The sequence below is a fragment of the Oncorhynchus tshawytscha genome, linkage group LG06, assembly GCF_018296145.1.
Source record: "Oncorhynchus tshawytscha isolate Ot180627B linkage group LG06, Otsh_v2.0, whole genome shotgun sequence".
NCBI lineage: Eukaryota > Metazoa > Chordata > Actinopteri > Salmoniformes > Salmonidae > Oncorhynchus > Oncorhynchus tshawytscha.
The window spans coordinates 27,857,799-27,879,816 of NC_056434.1; the positions used below are offsets into that span (position 1 = coordinate 27,857,799).

At 42.8% G+C, this 22,018-nt stretch overlaps 3 protein-coding genes across 7 annotated transcripts in view; 2 read left to right on the forward strand and 1 right to left on the reverse strand.

Moving 5' to 3' along the window:
* The window catches only part of ranbp10 (RAN binding protein 10), a 31,888-nt gene extending 31,066 nt beyond the window's left edge, over window positions 1-822 (reverse strand). Inside the window, exon 1 of one of the 2 annotated variants that reach the window (XM_024423506.2) lies at window positions 472-822. In XM_024423506.2, the coding sequence (XP_024279274.1) occupies window positions 472-670 (199 nt within the window). In that variant the 5' untranslated portion in view covers window positions 671-822. The remainder of the gene's footprint in view (window positions 1-471) is intronic. The other variant, XM_024423507.2, reaches the window with a different exon arrangement.
* Window positions 823-1,833: 1,011 nt separating this feature from the next.
* On the forward strand, window positions 1,834-13,259 carry tsnaxip1 (translin-associated factor X interacting protein 1). 3 transcript variants are annotated; one of them, XM_024423504.1, is made up of 16 exons: window positions 2,274-2,470; window positions 2,635-2,725; window positions 2,848-2,954; window positions 3,037-3,163; window positions 3,315-3,408; window positions 3,581-3,777; window positions 3,920-4,055; window positions 4,155-4,324; window positions 4,414-4,573; window positions 4,730-4,848; window positions 4,949-5,077; window positions 5,161-5,319; window positions 5,417-5,526; window positions 5,620-5,743; window positions 12,591-12,697; window positions 12,917-13,259. In XM_024423504.1, the coding sequence occupies exons 1-16, from the start codon at window positions 2,421-2,423 to the stop codon at window positions 13,125-13,127; spliced, it is 2,091 nt and encodes a 696-aa protein (XP_024279272.1). In that variant the 5' UTR covers window positions 2,274-2,420; the 3' UTR covers window positions 13,128-13,259. The 3 variants fall into 3 exon arrangements, with proteins under 3 accessions (XP_024279273.2, XP_024279272.1, XP_042179074.1); XM_024423505.2 differs by lacking the exons at window positions 2,274-2,470; window positions 3,037-3,163; window positions 3,315-3,408 and adding an exon at window positions 1,834-1,873; XM_042323140.1 differs by lacking the exons at window positions 2,274-2,470; window positions 2,635-2,725; window positions 2,848-2,954 and having other exon boundaries at window positions 3,155-3,192.
* A 349-nt stretch (window positions 13,260-13,608) lies between these two features.
* nutf2 (nuclear transport factor 2) lies at window positions 13,609-20,723 on the forward strand. 2 transcript variants are annotated; one of them, XM_024423509.2, is made up of 5 exons: window positions 13,609-13,765; window positions 15,922-16,030; window positions 17,093-17,164; window positions 17,309-17,407; window positions 20,010-20,723. In XM_024423509.2, the coding sequence occupies exons 2-5, from the start codon at window positions 15,932-15,934 to the stop codon at window positions 20,121-20,123; spliced, it is 384 nt and encodes a 127-aa protein (XP_024279277.1). In that variant the 5' UTR covers window positions 13,609-13,765; window positions 15,922-15,931; the 3' UTR covers window positions 20,124-20,723. The 2 variants fall into 2 exon arrangements, with proteins under 2 accessions (XP_024279277.1, XP_024279278.1); XM_024423510.2 differs by lacking the exon at window positions 13,609-13,765 and adding an exon at window positions 13,956-14,229.
* The last annotated feature ends 1,295 nt before the right edge of the window (window positions 20,724-22,018 follow it).

The window sequence follows — 22,018 nt, forward strand, 5'->3', positions numbered from 1 at the left end:
AATTAGCATTATCTTGCATAACGTTAGTTAGCTAGCTGTCATTAGCTAGTTAGCGAGCTAACATTAGCTCGCTTACTAGCCAAGTTTGCTAGCGAGCTAACTGTGCGTCGCTTGTTATTCCTAACAGTAAATTGTGGTATTGCTAGCTAGGTAAAATGTCGATTATCGTGATCAAATAGGGGTAACCAAGTTATGGTAAAGCAATAATAAAACTAACGTTAAACAAAGAGACCGTGGAGTTGAACGTTATTGAAATAAATGGATATGCTTCAATACTGTCATGGTTAGCGAGTTCACTGTCAACCATTTGGGCATTCCGCTCTCCTCTGAAACAAAGCAGAGAGAGGTAGAGGCAGCTCAAACTAGATCGGCGAGATTGCATACAGACTCGACGCAAACCCTCCGGAGTGTCTTAAGTAAATGACAGACATTGGGGTACGAAATGTTATACTAGATGTCACATCTGTATACCTTTGTAATGTACCCGCAGATTGTTCTGCGAGAGTCCGATGTAGCTGTATTTATCCTTGGGGCTCCAAGATCGGGGTAAGGGGGTCTCTTCCTCATTCACGGCCGGGTAGAGCCGCTTCAATCGCTCATTTAGCTCGTGCTCTTGGTAATTAAAAGCAGGATCTCCCAACAGCATGCTCCCCGCTCCAAGCTCTGCCATTTTCGGCTAGAGATGTTTTATTTTTGCTTGTTTTCTACTCTCCTATATCAATCCGCTGACAGAGGGAGAGAGAAACACTGAGATAGACAGAGATGATAGCAATGGTGTGATATCCACGGATAACCAAAGCTCTCTACAGTAGCACTGACAGTGGAGTGTGGGTACTGTAGTTGAATACAGGACTATCCACTAGCAAGATTTTCAGAATCGACTACAGAACCCCCGCTCTCCCCTCTTTGGTTTATTTTTTCCGCTTGAGTCCGTGAAAAGGAAGCTAGGAAATGTAGTTTGAGTGGTTGTATGCGGTCAAGACATGTTGAGCTCCCCAGTCTTATCATAGCAGATAATGAGCCATTTTTTAAATTGAAATTCCTCATTAATATTTACATACTGGCATACATTCAGTACGTGTTTGTGTCTCGAATGGGTCTTAAACCTTATAATCCAGATTTTTAAACGCAATGTTTGTGGATAATGTTTGCCAGTCTGTCAGACAGCTGCATTATTTAAATTCGAAATCATTGAGATGATTCTGAAACTGGCAGTGGTGGAAAAGTATCCAATTGTCATACTTGAGTAAAAGTAAAGTTCATAGAAAATGACTCAAGTAAATTGAAAGTCACTCAATAAAATAATACATGAGTAGAAGTCGAAAAAATATTTGGTTTATAATATACTTCAATATTTCAATTTCCTAATATTAAGCAAACCAAACGGCACCATTTATTTATGATAACCAAGGCCACACTCACGTGTGTTTAGTGAGTCGGACAGATCAGAGACAGTAGGGATGACCAGGGATGTTCTCTTGATTAGTGTGTGAATGGGACCATTTACTGTCCTGCTAAGCATTAAAAAATGTAGCAAGTACTTTTGGGTGTCAGTGAAAATGTATGGAGTAAAAAGTACATTATTTTGTAATGTAGTGAAGTAAAAGATGTACAAAATATAAATAGTAAAGTAAACTACATACTTGAGTAAAAGTAAAGAAAGACATCTAAGTCATTTTCTATGAAGGTAAAAGTCACCCAGTAAAATAATACTTATAAATTAGTATAAATTATTTCAAATTCCTTATATTAAGCAAACCAGACGGTACGATTTTCTATTTTGTTTTAAAGCCTGGGACACTCTCCAACAAATGAAGCAGTGAGTCCGCCAGATCAGAGGCACTACGGATGACCAGGGGTGTTCTCTTGATACGTAAGTGAATTGGACAATTTTCCTGTTCTGCTAAGCATTCAACATTTAACAAGTACTTTTGGGTGTCAGGGAAAATGTATGGAATAAAAAGCACATTAATTTTCTTTCGGAATGTAGGGATGTAAAAGTAAACATTGTCAAAAATATAAATAGTAAAGTACAGATACCCCCAAAAACTACTTAAGTAGTACTTACAAGTATTTTAACTTAAGTACTTTACACCATTGAACATACATTATTAAGTCAGTCACAATTTTAAAAATCTTTGATTAAGTCCTGAGCCAAGTCAAAGTTTTTTACGCCTTCTCTCTGGAAAGGTTCTCCAGGGATACAAAAGTATCTGGCGCGCGATGGTCTGCTATTTGGGGTTCTTCCTGGGTCCTTCATTTCCATGGCAACATTGTGTAAACATAACAACTCGGTCGTGAGCCTGAAGCGTTGGCCTGAAGTGAAGCAAATAGCTAGCTAACCTAATTGAAGAGGGATTAAATGTTAATGTATTTGGTAACTAGCTAGCTCGCTTGTTTGCTGCATCTAAACATAACAGATGTCGACACAGAAAGATATTAGATTACCACCTTTATCATCGTTTGAACGGCAAGTGGCCTTGTCCAATTTAGTAGTAGGCTAACGTTAACTGTTAACTTAGCTAGCTCACTCAGATAACGTTACTCTATGATAGTAACGTTACTAAGCGAATCATATAATAATAATACAAGTAATAATTTCTAGTTAGCTGCTTGTTTCCATCTCACTTTCAGACTGTCGTCTGAGTGTCAACATAACGCTGAAAAAAGAACTGGGCGACAAGTGGCAATTGGCGGTCCTGGCTCATGTAGAGCATCAACCAGAGTAAGATAAGCAGTTAGCTAGCTAGGTTGGATCATTTGGGACTTTGTGCATATCACTAAGTACACCATTCGTTCCCCGAGCAAGCTTTTTTATTTAAAAAAAAAACGTTCTCACTCCGTCAGGTTGGCTGTACTTCAGGCTACCTGTCAACCTGGCCTGCCCATGTCACCTCTCAAGTTGTTCAGCAGGGGAGGAGACATACTTCAGGTGGAGAGATCAGGAACCATGGGTATTTAGCAAATTATATATACTGTCATATGATATAGGGTTAAAGTTGTGGAAGGATTTACTGAGATGGTAATATGCTACAGATGCGGTGATGATTTTGGTGGCCCTGTGGGGAAGCCACGATTCCTGGAGCAGCTTGAAAGCTACCTAAAGAAGGAGCTGCAGGCTCTTGACTTACAACAACCAAAAGTCCAAGAGCGCAAACTACAGGTCCCATCCATCTGCCATATAATATACAGGTTATCCATGTAATTTAGGCTTTGTTACAGTGTATTTACCTTACTACATATAAGGAGTATAGTGAATAGATTCATTTTCACTTAGTTGTCAAGTGACAAAATCTGCCCTCTGTCATACGCAGGCATACCGGGAGGTCTTTGGCTGTTTCATTGAGGACTTCAAAACGTACAAGCCGCTTCTGTGTGCCATAAAAAATGAATATGAAATCACATTAGGTGTGTGGCATTGTAGCATGGAATGTTTGATTGTGGCATATAGGCCTATATTGTTATGGTGAATGTGAGTTTGGACAGAAAAACAAGGATGAATGGAAGTATCAGAGGGACTTAAAGATGTCATGCTTATAGGATGTTGGATTTTATTGTCTATGGATATTCATTTCTGCAGCATACCTACGGGACCAGATCCGGGAGCTGGAGCCTCTCCGTGCTCGTCTGGTTGTGGTGTCAGAGCAGTGTGAAAAGAGGATCCTGGGCCTGCGAGAGGAGGAGAGGGTAGAGATTAGAGCTCTGAAGCAAGAGCGCCAACACCGTCAAAAGGTTATTGAAAACATGAGAGAGACACAGAGTTCCCTGCAGACCCAGGTACAGTGCTTACCCACTAGGTTCAGTCTCAATCACACCAGTGCTGCTCTGAAAACACAGAATTCAAGTTATTCTGGCTCATATCAACCATGCCTAGGCTGCCTGAACTCTCCTTCATCGCTCTTTCGCTTGTTATTCTCAGGTGTGTTGTCTGCAGGCAGACCTGGCCGCTCAGTATCTGATGTACAGAGAAGAATGTGATGCTCGCAAGCTGCTCATCGCCAACATCAGCAGCATGAGCTATGGACCAGATGAGGAACCCGAGGAAGAGCAGGAAGGTAGTGAAAAAATTTAACAAAATAATTATTAGTCAACTGTCTTGATGTAAGCGAAGTGTGGGGTGTTGTCACCTCTGAAAACCTGTTCCTTTCCATCAGAAGTGGAAATCGAGGACCCAGTGAAAGAGAAATTGGCTCTGAAGGTGTGTCGAGAGGACCTGACTAAAGCCCAGGTGGAGCTAAATCGCTTGCATGCGGAGTATGGAGACGTAGTTCCCCGCCGTGACTGGGAGACGTTGGACCATACCCACAAAGAGAACTTGCTTAAGGTACAGTTCAGTGAAATGTTTGATTCAACAACAGCAGTCTCACTTAATCAGACCTGAATGAGTGTTGAATCTCTTTGCATCTATTCCAGCTGGAGACCCTGCAGAAAGACTTTGATCAGATGAAGGCTGAATATGACACACTGCTTGAGGTGCACAAGCAAGTCACAACACAGAGGGACAGCCTCCAGGGAGAACTGGAGGGCTTCAAAGAGGCCTCTACCCCCAGGCCAGAATGGGAGCAGTGTGCAGGTATCACATAGAAAAACTGCTCTAGGTTCTGTTTTTTCCCATTTGTGGTATGGTATTGTTGGTAGTAATGCTTGAAGTGTTAGGCGTTTTGCTTTGTGACTGAATCAATATAAACATTTTAGATCAGAACATTTACACAGCACTGTGTGATTACAGACGTACTGGGAGGTAGTGAGCGTTGGGCTGATCTCTCCCAGGGTCAGTCCAGCCAGCGGCGTTTGGAGATCCTGCTGGCAGAACTGGGAGGAAAGAACTCAGAGTTTTTCACTGGACTGGTAAACCTCCCTTCCTGCTGAACTTTCAAACTGCCTGAACATCAACACATTTCCAAAAAGAATGGCATGGTCAAAAGGTCTTCACCCTGTGTCCACTCAGGGTACTTCTGATGATGTGCCCATATACCTGCGCTATGAGGGGCAGTTAAAGAACCATAGGCTAAAGAAGAATGCGGTTGTGAGAATCCTCAAGGAGGTTTGGAAGGAGAAGGTCATGGAGGATGGAAGGGTAAACTGATACCTCTCTTTCAAATCATGAGTTATTTCACACACTGTTTGACTGATATGTCTTCTAATTGTATTTTTCTTAAGAGAAATGAAAGCAGCAATCTTCCAGAGTTTCTGCAGCAACATCTGGAGAGACAATATGGGGAAAAGGCTGGAGAGTGGGCTTATAGCTTAGTAGAGGGCATTCGTCAACACCAAAAGGATGACTCTGTCAGCCTCTTCAATGACATTCTCACAGGAAAGGTGATTGATCTTGCAAATGTGTTATACAGCGCTCTTCTTATGAGTGTGAGAAAGGATGGTGCGCATGATTTGATGGTTATAAATGTATTATTAACAGGTGGATGAGAGTGTGTACCATGGTCAGACGCATCTACTGTCTAACCTGCTGAAAGTGTTGATCCAAGGTGACAGTACAGAGAGTGGGCTGCTCAGTGTTCAGGATTTCAGGTAATGCAGATAATCAAATTACAGTACAGATTAAAGTCAAACATTACGATTATGACAGTGAGTGGGCTATATAAAATGACCTCTGTTTTGCAGAGATAACTTGCAAATGGCCTTCCCTCTGAAAAGAGCGCAAGACATCGATGAGCTAGTGACCACAGCTCAGGCCGAGCTAGACAACAACGGTGGGAGCCTCCCATACCAAAGACTGTATACAGAGGTAACCTTTTGTGTCTCGGTCCAAAATTTCACACCTCAGTCCACATAATTTCACAATCCCGTTTTAATAGAGGAATACCAGCCATAGTCAATAGGCAGACCATGGTCTGGAAATTTGAGGGACTGGACCTTCTCAAAAAGTATTCAAGTACCCTTGATGTATACAATAGCAATAGCATCCTGTTTCCATTGATTATCCTTGATGTTTCTACAACTTGATTGGAGTCCACCTGTGGTAAATTCAATTGATTGGACATGATTTGGAAAGGCACACACCTGTTGACAGTGCATGTCAGAGCAAAAACCAAGCCATGAGGTTGATGGAATTGTCTGTAGAGCTCCGAAACAGGATTGTGGCGAGGCACAGATCTGGGGAAGGATACCAAAAAATGTCTGCAGCATTGAAGGTCCCAAAGAACATAGTGGCCTCCATCATTCTTAAATGGAAGAAGTTTCGAACCACCAAGACTAACTAGAGTTGGCCGGCAGGCCAAACTGAGCAATCGGGGAGAAGGGCCTTGGTCAAGGAGGTGACCAAGAACCCGATGGTCACTCTGACAGAGCTCCAGAGTTCCTCTGTGGAGATGGTAGAACCTTTCAGAATGACAACCATCTCTGCAGCGCTACACCAATCTGGCATTTATGGTAGAGTGACTAGACGGAAGCCACTCCTCAGTAAAAGGACAGCCCGCTTGGAGTTTGCCAAAAGGCACCTAAAGGACTCTCAGACCATGAGAAACAAGATAATCTGGTCTGATGAAACCAAGACTGAACTCTTTGGCCTGAATGTCAAGCGTCACGTCTGGAGGAAACCTAGCGCCATCCCTACGGTGAAGCATGGTGGTGGCAGCATCATGCTGTGGGAATGTTTTTCAGTGGCAGGGACTGGAAGACTGGTCAGGATCGAGGGAAAGATGAACGGAGCAAAGTACAGAGAGATCATTGATCTCACATTTTATTGGTCACATACACATGGTTATCAGATGTTATTGTGAGTGTAGTGAAATGCTTGTGCTTCTAGTTCTGACAGTGCAACAATAGAAAGAAATCCAACAACTACCTAATACACACAATCTAAGTAAAGGAATGGAATAAGAATATATACATATAACTAAATGGATAAGCAATGACCGAGCGGCATAGGCAAGATTATTATAAGATTATTATGATAAAATATAGTATATACATATGAGATGAGTAATGCAAGATATGTAAACATTATTAAAGTGACGAGTGATCCATTTATTAAAGTGGCCAATGATTTCAAGTCTGTATGTAGGCAGCAGCCTCACTGTGTTAGTGATGGCTGTTTAACAGTCTGATGGCCTTGAGATAGAATCTCTCGCTCCCAGCTTTGATGCAACTGTACTGACCTCGCCTTCTGGATGGTAGCGGGGTGAACAGGCAGTGGGGCCTCCCAAGTGGCGCAGTGGTCTAAGGCACCGCTACACAGTGCTGCCACTAGAGATCCTGGTTCGAGTCTGTCGCAGCCAGCCGCAACCGGGAGACCTATGGGGCTGCGCACAATTGGCCCAGCGTCGTCCGGGTTAGGGGAGGTTTGGCCTGCATGGATGTTCTTGTCCCATCGTGCACTAGCGACTCCTGTGGCGGCCCAGAAGCGTGCACAGAAACTGGCCAATGCCTGTCAAGAAGCAGTGCGCCTTGGCTGTGTTGTGTTTCGGAGGATGCACAGCTCTCGACCTTTGCCTCTCCTGAGTCCGTACGGGAGTTGCAGTGATGAGACTAACTACCAATTGAATACACAAAATTGGTACGTTACAGCTTTATTCTAAAATTGTTAAAAATAGATTTTTTCACTCAATACCTCAAAGCGAAAACAGGTTTAGAAATGTTTGCAAATGTATTGCTGGCAGTGGCCTTGCTGTAACGAAGGGTGCTGGAGGACAGGTACTTTGCACCGGGTGATGTGTTGTGCAGACCGCACCATATTCTGGAGAGCCCTTCGGTTATGGGCAGTGCAGTTGCCGTTGCCAGGTGGTGATGCAGACCGACAGGATCCTCTCAATTGTGCATCTGTAAAAGTTTGTGAGAGTTTTAGTTGACATGCAAAATTTCTGTAGACCCTGCCACATACTGTGTGTCTGACTTCCGGCGCCGACAGAGATGGCCGCCTCGCTTCGCGTTCCTAGGAAACTATGCAGTTTTTTGTTTTTTTACGTGTTATTTCTTACACTAGTACCCCAGGTCATCTTAGGTTTCATTACATACAGCCGAGAAGAACTACTGAATATAAGATCAGCGTCAACTCACCATCAGTACGACCAAGAATATGTTTTTCGCGATGCGGATCCTGTGTTCTGCCTTACAACCAGTGCAACGGAGTGGATTACATGCAGCGACCCAAAAAACGACTCAGAAAAAGAGGGAAACGAAGCGGTCTTCTGGTCAGACTCCGGAGACGGGCACACCGTGCACCACTCCCTAGCATTCTTCTTGCCAATGTCCAGTCTCTTGACAACAAGGTTGATGAAATCCGAGCAAGGGTAGCATTCCAGAGGGACATCAGAGACTGTAACGTTCTCTGCTTCACGGAAACATGGCTAACTGGAGAGACGCTATCCGAAGCGGTGCAGCCAGCGGGTTTCTCCACGCATCGCGCCGACAGAAACAAACATCTTTCTGGTAAGAAGAGGGGCGGGGGCGTATGCCTTATGACTAACGTGACATGGTGTGATGAAAGAAACATACAGGAACTCAAATCCTTCTGTTCACCTGATTTAGAATTCCTCACAATCAAATGTAGACCGCATTATCTACCAAGAGAATTCTCTTCGATTATAATCACAGCCGTATATATCCCCCAAGCAGACACATCGATGGCTCTGAACGAACTTTATTTAACTCTCTGCAAACTGGAAACGATTTATCCGGAGGCTGCATTCATTGTAGCTGGGGATTTTAACAAGGCTAATCTGAAAACAAGACTCCCTAAATTTTATCAGCATATCGATTGCGAAACCAGGGGTGGAAAGACCCTGGATCATTGTTACTCTAACTTCCGCGACGCATATAAGGCCCTGCCCCGCCCCCCTTTCGGAAAAGCTGACCACGACTCCATTTTGTTGATCCCTGCCTACAGACAGAAACTAAAACAAGAGGCCCCCACGCTGAGGTCTGTCCAACGCTGGTCCGACCAAGCTGACTCCACACTCCAAGACTGCTTCCATCACGTGGACTGGGAGATGTTTCGTATTGCGTCAGACAACAACATTGACGAATACGCTGATTCGGTGTGCGAGTTCATTAGAACGTGCGTTGAAGATGTCGTTCCCATAGCAACGATTAAAACATTCCCTAACCAGAAATCGTGGATTGATGGCAGCATTCGTGTGAAACTGAAAGCGCGAACCACTGCTTTTAATCAGGGCAAGGTGTCTGGTAACATGACCGAATACAAACAGTGCAGCTATTCCCTCCGCAAGGCTATCAAACAAGCTAAGCGTCAGTACAGAGACAAAGTAGAATCTCAATTCAACGGCTCAGACACAAGAGGCATGTGGCAGGGTCTACAGTCAATCACGGACTACAGGAAGAAATCCAGCCCAGTCACGGACCAGGATGTCTTGCTCCCAGGCAGACTAAATAACTTTTTTGCCCGCTTTGAGGACAATACAGTGTCACTGACACGGCCTGCAACGAAAACATGCGGTCTCTCCTTCACTGCAGCCGAGGTGAGTAAGACATTTAAACGTGTTAACCCTCGCAAGGCTGCAGGCCCAGGCGGCATCCCCAGCCGCGCCCTCAGAGCATGCGCAGACCAGCTGGCCGGTGTGTTTACGGACATATTCAATCAATCCCTATACCAGTCTGCTGTTCCCACATGCTTCAAGAGGGCCACCATTGTTCCTGTTCCCAAGAAAGCTAAGGTAACTGAGCTAAACGACTACTGCCCCGTAGCACTCACTTCCGTCATCATGAAGTGCTTTGAGAGACTAGTCAAGGACCATATCACCTCCACCCTACCTGACACCCTAGACCCACTCCAATTTGCTTACCGCCCAAATAGGTCCACAGACGATGCAATCTCAACCACACTGCACACTGCCCTAACCCATCTGGACAAGAGGAATACCTATGTGAGAATGCTGTTCATTGACTACAGCTCGGCATTCAACACCATAGTACCCTCCAAGCTCGTCATCAAGCTCGAGACCCTGGGTCTCGACCCCGCCCTGTGCAACTGGGTACTGGACTTCCTGACGGGCCGCCCCAGGTGGTGAGGGTAGGCAACAACATCTCCTCCCCGCTGATCCTCAACACTGGGGCCCCACAAGGGTGCGTTCTGAGCCCTCTCCTGTACTCCCTGTTCACCCACGACTGCGTGGCCACGCACGCCTCCAACTCAATCATCAAGTTTGCGGACGACACAACAGTGGTAGGCTTGATTACCAACAACGACGAGACGGCCTACAGGGAGGAGGTGAGGGCCCTCGGAGTGTGGTGTCAGGAAAATAACCTCACACTCAACGTCAACAAAACTAAGGAGATGATTGTGGACTTCAGGAAACAGCAGAGGGAACACCCCCATCCACATCGATGGAACAGTAGTGGAGAGGGTAGCAAGTTTTAAGTTCCTCGGCATACACATCACAGACAAACTGAATTGGTCCACTCACACAGACAGCATCGTGAGGAAGGCGCAGCAGCGCCTCTTCAACCTCAGGAGGCTGAAGAAATTCGGCTTGTCACCAAAAGCACTCACAAACTTCTACAGATGCACAATCGAGAGCATCCTGGCGGGCTGTATCACCGCCTGGTATGGCAACTGCACCGCCCTCAACCGTAAGGCTCTCCAGAGGGTAGTGAGGTCTGCACAACGCATCACCGGGGGCAAACTACCTGCCCTCCAGGACACCTACACCACCCGATGCTACAGGAAGGCCATAAAGATCATCAAGGACATCAACCACCCGAGCCACTGCCTGTTCACCCCGCTGTCATCCAGAAGGCGAGGTCAGTACAGGTGCATCAAAGCTGGGACCGAGAGACTGAAAAACAGCTTCTATCTCAAGGCCATCAGACTGTTAAACAGCCACCACTAACATTGAGTGGCTACTGCCAACACACACTGTCAATGACACTGACTCTACTCCAGCCACTTTAATAATGGGAATTGATGGGAAATTATGTAAATATATCACTAGCCACTTTAAACAATGCTACCTTATATAATGTTACTTACCCTACATTATTCATCTCATATGCATACGTAGATACTGTATCATCGACTGCATCCTTATGTAATACATGTATCACTAGCCACTTTAACTATGCCACTTGGTTTACATACTCATCTCATATGTATATACTGTACTCGATATCATCTACTGTATCTTGCCTATGCTGCTCTGTACCATCACTCATTCATATATCCTTATGTACATATTCTTTATCCCCTTACACTGTGTATAAGACAGTAGTTTTTTGGAATTGTTAGTTAGATTACTTGTTCGTTATTACTGCATTGTCGGAACTAGAAGCACAAGCATTTCGCTACACTCGCATTAACATCTGCTAACCATGTGTATGTGACAAATAAAATTTGATTTGATTTGAGCTGTTGAATTGCGACTCCACTTTGTCACTATACTGACATTTCACTTGTTTGATTGCCTTGCGGAGGGAATAACTACACTGTTTATATTCAGCCATATTCCCTGTCATCTTTCCATGGTTAAATGGTTCTCACTTTCAGTTTTGCACGAATGCCGCCATCTATCCACGGTTTCTGGTTATGGTAGGTTTTAATAGTCACAGTCGGTACAACATCTCCTATGCACTTCCTTATAAACTCACTCACTGAATCAGCGTATAAATCGATATTCTCTGAGGCTACTCGGAACATGTCCCAGTCCGCGTGATCAAAACACTCTTGAAGCGTGGATTCCAATTGGTCAGACCAGCGTTGAATAGTCCTTGTCACGGGTACATCCTGTTTGAGGAACAAAATGAATTTGTGGTCAGATTTTCCGAATGGAGGGCGGGGGAGGGCCTTGTATGCATCGCGGAAGTTAGAGTAGCAGTGATCCAGAGTTTTGCCAGCACGAGTACTACAATCAATATGTTGACAGAATTTAGGTAGCCTTGTTCTCAAATTTGCTTTGTTAAAATCCCCAGCTACAATAAATGCAGGTTATATGGTTTATATGGTTTACAGCCTTATTCTAAAATGGATTATAACAAGGCTGTAAATCTGCTCCAGAGCATTCAGAACCTCAGACTGGGGCAAAGGTTCACCTTCTAACAGGACAACGACCCTAAGCACACAGCCAAGACAACGCTTTGGGCCAGAGCCCGGACTTGAACCCGATCTAACATCTCTATGTAGCCGATGTGAAATGGCTAGCTAGTTAGCGCTAGTGGCGTTTCAATCGGTGACGTCACTTGCTCTGAGACCTTGAAGTAGTGGTTCCCCTTGCTCTGCAAGGGCCGCGGCTTTTGTGGGGCGATGGGTGATGCTTCGAGGGTGACTGTTGATGTGTGCAGAGCGTCCCTGGTTCGCGCCCAGGTCGGGGCGAGGGGACGGACGTAAAGTCTATTCTGTTACATCTACAGAGACCTCAAAATAGCTGTGCAGTGACACTCCCCAAATACAGGTGTGCCAAGCTTGTAGCGTCATACCCAAGAAGACTCGAGGCTGTAATCGCTGCCTGAGAGGCATCAACAAAGTAGAGTAATGTGTCTGAATACTTTATAAAATGTGAAAATTCTATTTAATCAATTTTATAATAAGGCTGTAACATAACAAAATGTTGAACAAACTTTCCTAATGCACTGCTACCATTAATGTCTACTGTGGCAAAGACATGGTGTGATGTTCTATGCAGGATGCAGATGGGAAACACAAAGACTTCCTGAATCTGGTGAAGAAGCAGGCCTCCACAGAGAGGCATATGTATATCAGCCAACTGAGGACTCAGCTGGGAGGCAAAGGGTAAGCAAAGTGTATACCCCATGTAGGGCGGCAGGTAGCCTAGCGGGTAAAGGCTAGGTGAAAAATCTGCATTAGTCGCTTTGGATAAGAGCGTATGCTAAATGACGTAAATCTATACAGATCTCAATTTGCACAAGTAATATACTTGTTTCATTGTTGTTTGAAAAGTGTAAACCGTTTTGAAAGGATCACCAGGGGCATTGTGTTTTTTATTCACAGAGAGGTGACTGTGGCTGATCTAAGGGCTGCCTTTAAGAACATTGACCCCTCTCTGGACGCTATCACACTAGACTGGGTCCTAACTATGGCATTCCAGATACACCAGGGGGAGCTAGAGCAGCACACAACACAAATGGACACAGAGCTGGCCCTGCAGCACCTCCTGGCAATAGATGTGACCAGGGCTGGGCCTGCACCACAACAGGACTGAATCGCTCTAAGCACTTTTAGAAAGTGGTAGCCGTCAGGCATCTAACTGTTTCTTTGCTATCCTTGTGGCCTGCAAACTCATGATATATTTCCAAAGGAACCAGGTTGAACATTAAACAAACACTTAAACGGACTGTTGTTACTGAAATTATCTGTAAGTCAAATGTGTTTCACACAGTAACTTATTATCAGTGTCAGAAATTGAATATTTACGTAAAAACATTAGCATCCCAAAGTTGAGCTGTCACATACTTCTCTCACATACTTCTCTGGTGTTCTAGTAGCCAGGCTAGCAAATTGTTCACCGGAGCAGTGTGTGGCTACTCAATTCAAACGTCTGTTTATAGTAGCATACAGTGCCATTAGAACTGTGCCATCTTGTGGATGCAGGCATGTAAAACCATGGCCATTCTATCCATCCTTATAATTTCCACAACAAATGTAGTTTACCTTCATTAAAGTGGGCTGATTTAAAGGGTACCATATTTTTGTATGTTGAGAGTTTCGTGTGGGTGGAAAAACCTACCAGCTGTATAGAGTGAAGAACTTCATTTCCCACGTAGCATTAGACAGATGAGCATGCGCCTAAACGGGTGTAATCGCCATAACTGGAAGCCGGGGCACGGTTTTGAGTTCGCGGTAAGTTGCTTTTCTAAAAAATGTAATTCTATATTAAATAAAAACATTTGTTGTCTTCTAGCGACAACCGTATCCTATTATGATTTAGAATGGATTAGTTTATATACCTTTTTGACAGGCGGTGGCTCGCCAAAAGTGATAGCTAGGACACGCCTATGTTCTGGCTGGGCCCGGTCGAAAGAAGCTTCAGAATGTTGAGGAACGGTTAGGTTATTTTTAGCAGCCGATAGTGCGAAAGAACGTGCCATACCACTTGTATATCTAGCATCACTTTAGATTTTAATTGTCTAGCCTTTTGATTGCATTTTATTAGCTAAGCAATACGGGACATCGAGCTAGTCAGTCAACCAACCAACGTTTGATCTTTGATATTAGCCTTGCCTATGCTAGCTAGCTCAGCCAAAGTCAAAGAAAGAGTCCAACATTGCCCATGTCATGGCATGCTCACGGCGTGAGCGGACTGTGTAAGTAGCTAGCATTCAGCTGACGAACACATGAAACGTTAGCTATAGTAGCTAGCTACAGTATCTTGTATAACTTGATTAAGTTAGTAGCGATCTTTTCTTTGAAATCTCAAACGACACGATTGGAAATAACGTGTTGCAATTATAGTGCAAGGGATGATTTGTAAACTAGTATTTCCTAGGTTCGTGTGAATAATTGAGGTAGCTAGCTATGCAAGCTTCGTATAAAGTTAATGTGCGTTGGGGAGGCACGTGAGACGCCGTGACTGACAGCGCACTGATCCAAACAAGACTAGCTTAGCTAGCACTGTCAGAATAGGTACCATAATGTGGGTGTAACTGTTGCTAAACTATGGCCCTTGGTGGTATTTGCTCAATTGTTCTAAAGTAGTGTGCGTGGTTTGCTTGCTCTGCCAATGAAGCATAACCTTGTCCTATCAGCTGTCTTTGTTTTCTGAAAAAGCCCCAAAGAAGAATACTCTACAGTGCTCCTTTTTTAAAAACGTTTAGTCAGTGCGTGTATTCCTGGTGCTCTTAATATATTGTTCAACCACTAAATTCAAAAATGTATTTCCTATACAGAACAAAAAAATAAATGCCATGTTTTATGAGCTGAAATAAAATATCCTTGACATTTTCCATATGCCAAAAAAGCTTACTTCTCTAAAATGTGCACAAATTTGTTTACATCCCTGTTAGTGTGCATTTCTTCCTTTGCCAAGATAATCCATTCACCTGGCAGGTGTGGCATATCAATAAGATGATTGAACAGCATGATCATTACACAGGTGCACCTTGTACTGGGGACAATAAGAACACTCTAAAATGTGCAGTTTTGCCACACAAGACAATGCCACAGATGTCTCAAATTGAGGGAGCGTGCAATTGGCATGCTGACTAGAATGTCCACCAGAGCTCTTGTCAGAAAATGTAATGTTAATTTCTCTACCATAAGCCACCTCCAACTTAATTTTAGAGCAATTTCGCACAGCCATTGAAGAGTGGGACAACATTCCACAGGCCACAATCAACCGCCTGAACAACTCTGTGAAGTCGATGTGTAGCGGTGCATGAGGCAAAATGGTGGCCACCAGTATTTACTGACTGGTTTTCTGATTCACGCCTCTACCATAAAAATAGAAAAAAAGGTATCTGTGACCAACAGATGCATATCTGTATTCCCAGCCATGTGAAATCCATAGATGACACTATTTACATTGACCCCCCCCCCCTTCTTTATTTTTACACTGCTGCTACTCGCTGTTTATTATCTATGCATAGTCACTTTATAAATGACCTTGACTAACCTGTACCCCCGCACATTGACTCGGTACCGGTACCCCCTGTATATAGCCTCGTTATTTTATTTAAATATCTTGTTACATTTTTTAATACAATCAAAGTATTTTGTAAATATGTTCACAACTCTATTTCTTGAGCTGCATTGTTGGTTAAGGGCTTGTAAGTAAGCATTTCATGGTAAGGTCTTCTGTTGTATTCAGCGCATGTGACATACAATTTTATTTGATATGGAGCAATTGGGTGTGGACTCTTTCTTTTGCCCCTAAGTGCAAACCCAACAAGCTCTACCTGATCTTTCTTGCCCAGATTTCTTGAGTTTAGTCTATGTCATCCACACCACTAGGATTGTACACTCATAAGATTGTCTCTTCCAATTGAACTTGTTTCCAGGTGATTCAGAATGGGGGAAAAGCCGATTTGGGAACAGATAGGATCCAGTTTTGTGCAACATTACTACCAGCTCTTTGACACGGACAGGACCCAGCTTGGAGCAATATATGTGAGTGGATCTGTCTGTACCAATGAATATGAATCATAGTTCTGCTTTCCTGTGTCCTGTTCTCACCACTGCAGTCTTCACCCCCATGCATTTATTCCACCATCACCTTCAACAGTCTAACCACCTCTGCATCTGTTATAACTCATTTAGTAATAAATTGGATATTTGTTAATGTTCAGTTTTTTTCAAATAGAAAAGTAGTGCCTCATAAAATATCTCCAGACCTGTGAGCAAATGCTCCCTGATAATTCCATTCCAAACACTATCCAAGGGAAAGATTGTTGAATCAATTCATGTTCTGTAGTCTTGCCCTATTTCAATGTTACTGTTCAAAACTTTACTTGGTTTATGTGTTTCAGAGACTGATCCTAGACCTAGATCAAATAAGTTTTGACAAGCATTCATCTGAGGAACGTTTTGGGCCAAAGAAGTATCAAGTTAGACTGTGGGACAGGCAAATATGCATGCATACTGACACTTACAAGTTAAAGCATAATATATAAAGCATAATATAAAGCATAATATATTTCAATAAGAGGTACAAAGACAGCATATAGTTACTTATTTTAAGCTGTTCAAGTAATTGTAATGTCCATTTATCAATCATGAGAACAAGCAAGTTGTTGATTGTTCCCTTTTCTTTACATTCAGCTAGGTTAGCATTCTTGAGTCAATGTGTTGTTTTTGAGCCCCCTATTGGTAGCACGATTTATATTTTTAGATGGGAGGAGAACTGCACAAGCTATGACTCATTTGCGTTATTTTACAAATCTATTACTGAAAGGCTTCTGTTAACTATATTTTTCCCTTAAACAATAATTTAATTTTTATCAAAGAATAAGGTAAGAGCAGCAGAGCCCGTTCTTCTATTCTTCTTCCACATGGTACATGACTAAATAGTTGCATATCACTCTCTCATACCCTAACTTGAGTATGCGTAGAAAAGTTAGTTGTGAATAAAACAGATTGGGAGTCGGGACATACCTCACATCCTTCCACCCTATACCACCAATGTGCCTTGTCCCACTGACAAACTCAAACCTCTGCTTTTCCTTTTTACAGATCGATGCATCATGCCTTACATGGGAGGGACAGCAATTCCAGGGAAAAGCAGCGATTGTCGAGAAACTTTCTGTGAGTGACATTTTTAAAATATACCTGAGCATGACAGAATGGAATGTCTCAATAGTATGTCAGGAGTGCACTGATTGAACAGGATATATTGGTGGAATGTGCTTGTCTCAGATACATCTCTTGTTTATTATTTCTTCTTTTCAGACTCTCCCCTTCTTAAAAATAGCTCACAGTATAACAGCACAAGACCACCAGCCCACACCTGACAGCTGTATAATGAGTATGGTAGTAGGACAATTAAAAGTAAGTCATTGTCATTCTAATACTGTAAAAATGTACACTACCGTTCTAAAGTTTGGGGTCACGTACAAATGTCTTTGTTTTTGAAAGTAAAGCACATTTTGTCCATTAAAATAACATCAAAATGATCAGAAATACAGTGTAGACATTGTTAATGTTGTAACAGACTATTGTAGCTGGAAACGGCAGATTTTTAATGGAATATCTACACAGGCGTACAGAGGCTAATCCAAGTTGATAATTTTAAAAGGATAATTGATCATTAGAAAACCCTTGCCTAGAAGGCCAGCATCTCGGAGTCGCCTCTTCACTGTTGATGTTGAGACTGGTGTTTTGCGGGTACTATTTAATGAAGCTGCCAGTTGAGGACTTGTGTGGCGTCTGTTTTTCAAACTAGACCCTCTAATGTACTTGTCCTTCTGCTCAGTTGTGCACTGGGGCCTCCCACTCTTTCTATTCTGGTTAGAGCCAGTTTGCGCTTTTCTGTGAAGGGAGTAGTACACAGCGTTGTACAAGAGCTTCAGTTTCTTGGCAATTTCTCGCATGGAATCGCCTTCATTTCTCCGAACAAGAATAGACTGACGAGTTTCAGAAGAAAGGTATTTTTTTGGCCATTTTGAGCCTGTAATTGAACCCACAAATGCTGATGCTCTAGATACTCAGCTTTCAGCTGTGCTAACATAATTGCAAAAGGGTTTTCTAATGATCAGTTAGCCTTTTAAAATGATCAACTTGGAATAGCTAACACAATGTGCCACTGGAACACAGGAGTGATGGTTGCTGATAATGGGCCTCTGTACGCATATGTAGATATTCCATTAAAAATCAGCCGTTTCCAGCTACAACAATGTCTACACTGTATTTCTGATCAATTTGATGTTATTTTAAATGGACAAAAAAAGTAGCTTTTCTTTCAAAAACAAGGACATTTCTAAGTGACTCCAAACTTTTGAACAGTACTGTATATTGCCAGTTTCTTAAATTAACAACTGAATAGCTTACAGGCTAGAAATCCCCACCTGCTTTGAAAGTTACTGTATTTGTTTAAATCGTTTGAAATGAAGAGTCAGGATTCTGTCTGTTGGATCAAACTGTATGTTGTACCTAGCTGTGCTTTTTAACATCTGTTTTCAGCTTCACAGTTTCAAGCCCTTTGTTCACCAAGTTGATATAACTAGCTATGCTTTTATTAATCTGCTGACGCAAATACTGAATAAGACATGGACCAAGCCTTCCTATGTTAGTAAAAACAAGGGTATGTGTGAGAGGTAGGTAAGTAGTTTGCACATTAGAAGTCAGGGCTATTGTATTTTGTCTGTCTCGAAGGCAGATGATGACCAGGTCCTGGGCTTCCAGTACATGTTTTTGCTGAATAATTATAGGAATTCCTGGGTTTGCACCAACAAATTCTTCAGGCTTGCCCTGCACAACCTTTGACCTATCTGTGGTTTTATGACCCATCTTCTCCCTACTTACTGTCAGTAAGGATCAGTGTTCTGAGTGACCATGGGTCAGTTAGGCTTTTACTAATCTTACGCCAAACTAGAGTTTGGTAATTAGAGACCACAGTGCATTCAGGGTGCTAAAAATGTGATCTAATCACCCATTTTTCCCACTCTGCTTAAAGTCATGCTCTGGTACCTTGGTCGACTAGTCTTTTTTTTTTAAACCACCCTCTTGGGGCTGGACGTGTCAATGTGTAGTTCATATGAGCAGAATTACTGTCTTTCTGCATTTGGCCACAAAATCCCTAGTTTGAAAGCGTCTTTTTTGGAAACAGCTGCGCCATTTCCCTACATTTCCACGGCCGTTGGCCAGCCCCCTAGCAATTAAAGTTCCAGACGATGAGATTCAGCCCCTTGCCATTTGAGTGACAGCTAGCCGGAATCACAAACAGGAGAACGAGAGAGCGCAATCACGTGTGGCACATATGTGATGTTGTACGCAATTTTCAGGACCATTTTTGGCTCACGGGCGCTACTTTCAGAACAATTGGCTAAAAAGTATATGGACAATCCCTTTTAAAAGAGAGGGGAAATGCACTATAAACTGCAACAAACAAAGTGGTTTATTGAATTTGAACCGAGATTATAGTGAAGGCTGGCTTGTTTGACAAATTATTAACTAGTCCAAGCCACAGTAATGGCCTTATATGAAAGCTCTGATCTTCACTGTGGACCTTGAACTTGAAATCTGCTTTTTAGAACATTCATGTGTTATTTGAAGACGCCAATGCCGTCATGATCACTGAGCAGTTACTGTTATAGAGTTGTGTAAGCCTAGTCTCCACTGACACCTAAAGAGATGGCTTGCTTTTTGTCTGCATCTCCATTAGTGCCTGTTCACACCTGTGTGTGCTCTGTTTAGCTAGAAAAGCCTTGTGAGGAATTTGGGTTTGCCACAAGCCTATTGATTGTAAAAAATTAAATTAAATTTAAAATTAAAAATGTATGATAGAGTGGAATAACAGGAATGTGTGTTGTGTGAAGGCAGTTTGTCGCTTTGACCAAGACAGAATCAACTGTTGACAGAGATGCACCCAGCTGTGGATTAGATTCACTATCATAACTGTGACTTTTTACTAAGCTCTCTCTTTGTGTTACAGGCTGATGAGGACCCCATCATGGGATTTCATCAGAGTTTCATCCTGAAGAACATTAATGATGCCTGGGTATGCACCAATGACATGTTCCGGCTCGCGCTGCACAATTTTGGCTAAGGACACCAGAAGTGGGCAGAGTGGATATAAGGGAAGGCTGAGGATGGGGGAGGTCTTGCAGAGACACCTAAACGCCCAACCTCCTCTCTGTATCATCCATACCTGTTTGAGAAATTACACCGGATTCCAGATGTCAATCACAGAGACATGCAGGCACATAGGCTACATGCCTTCAACTGAAATGAGATCTGTTCCTTTGCTGAGAGTTCACAGATCCATCAGAGTCCCTTTCCCCACGCTGACCTGCATGATGCTGGGGAGCTTAAATATCTGAAGATGGCAGACAAGGAAAAAAAGTACCAATTTACCTTCACCATTTTAGTTTTATGTTCGGACTCGATGTCTTATATCCTCATGTTTTCTCACCGTACTCCCCTGTGTGTTATCAGCTTGCCTTATTGTATACAACTAAATCTCTTTTTAAAAGTTTAATTTAACATTCATTGTTGTCAGGTTGCTCTAGCAATCCAAATAATCATAGAAAATATTATCAATAACATCCTTAGACCAGCAAGCTTCCCATTTCCTCCTCATGCTCTCTGTGACAATGAATACAAAAGCCATGATACACAATAAACCGTTTACTTTTTCTTAATGTGAGCTCATTGTTCCTCTGCCTTTCTTACCCATTTCTCTCCCTCCACTTACCTTGTCACTCTTATTTTAATTGTGTTAGCATTATATTGTAAACAATGTAGGTTCTGGTCAGTAGTTCTATAGCACATTGTTGTATATGATCTGCTATAGCATGTATTTTCTTGAGCAAGATGCAGCCAATATATTGTTATACAGTGCCTTGCGAAAGTATTCGGCCCCCTTGAACTTTGCGACCTTTTGCCACATTTCAGGCTTCAAACATAAAGATATAAAACTGTATTTTTTTGAAGAATCAACAACAAGTGGGACACAATCATGAAGTGGAACGACATTTATTGGATATTTCAAACTTTTTTAACAAATCAAAAACTGAAAAATTGGGCATGCAAAATTATTCAGCCCCCTTAAGTTAATACTTTGTAGCGCCACCTTTTGCTGCGATTACAGCTGCAAGTCGCTTGGGGTATGTCTATCAGTTTTGCACATCGAGAGACTGAAATGTTTTCCCATTTCTCCTTGCAAAACAGCTCGAGCTCAGTGAGGTTGGATGGAGAGCATTTGTGAACAGCAGTTTTCAGTTCTTTCCACAGATTCTCGATTGGATTCAGGTCTGGACTTTGACTTGGCCATTCTAACACCTGGATATGTTTATTTTTGAACCATTCCATTGTAGATTTTGCTTTATGTTTTGGATCATTGTCTTGTTGGAAGACAAATCTCCGTCCCAGTCCTTTTGCAGACTCCATCAGGTTTTCTTCCAGAATGGTCCTGTATTTGGCTCCATCCATCTTCCCATCAATTTTAACCATCTTCCCTGTCCCTGCTGAAGAAAAGCAGGCCCAAACCATGATGCTGCCACCACCATGTTTGACAGTGGGGATGGTGTGTTCAGGGTGATGAGCTGTGTTGCTTTTACGCCAAACATAACGTTTTGCATTGTTGCCAAAAAGTTCAATTTTGGTTTCATCTGACCAGAGCACCTTCTTCCACATGTTTGGTGTGTCTCCCAGGTGGCTTGTGGCAAACTTTAAACAACACTTTTTATGGATATCTTTAAGAAATTGCTTTCTTCTTGCCACTCTTCCATAAAGGCCAGATTTGTGCAATATACGACTGATTGTTGTCCTATGGACAGAGTCTCCCACCTCAGCTGTAGATCTCTGCAGTTCATCCAGAGTGATCATGGGCCTCTTGGCTGCATCTCTGATCAGTCTTCTCCTTGTATGAGCTGAAAGTTTAGAGGGACGGCCAGGTCTTGGTAGATTTGCAGTGGTCTGATACTCCTTCCATTTCAATAT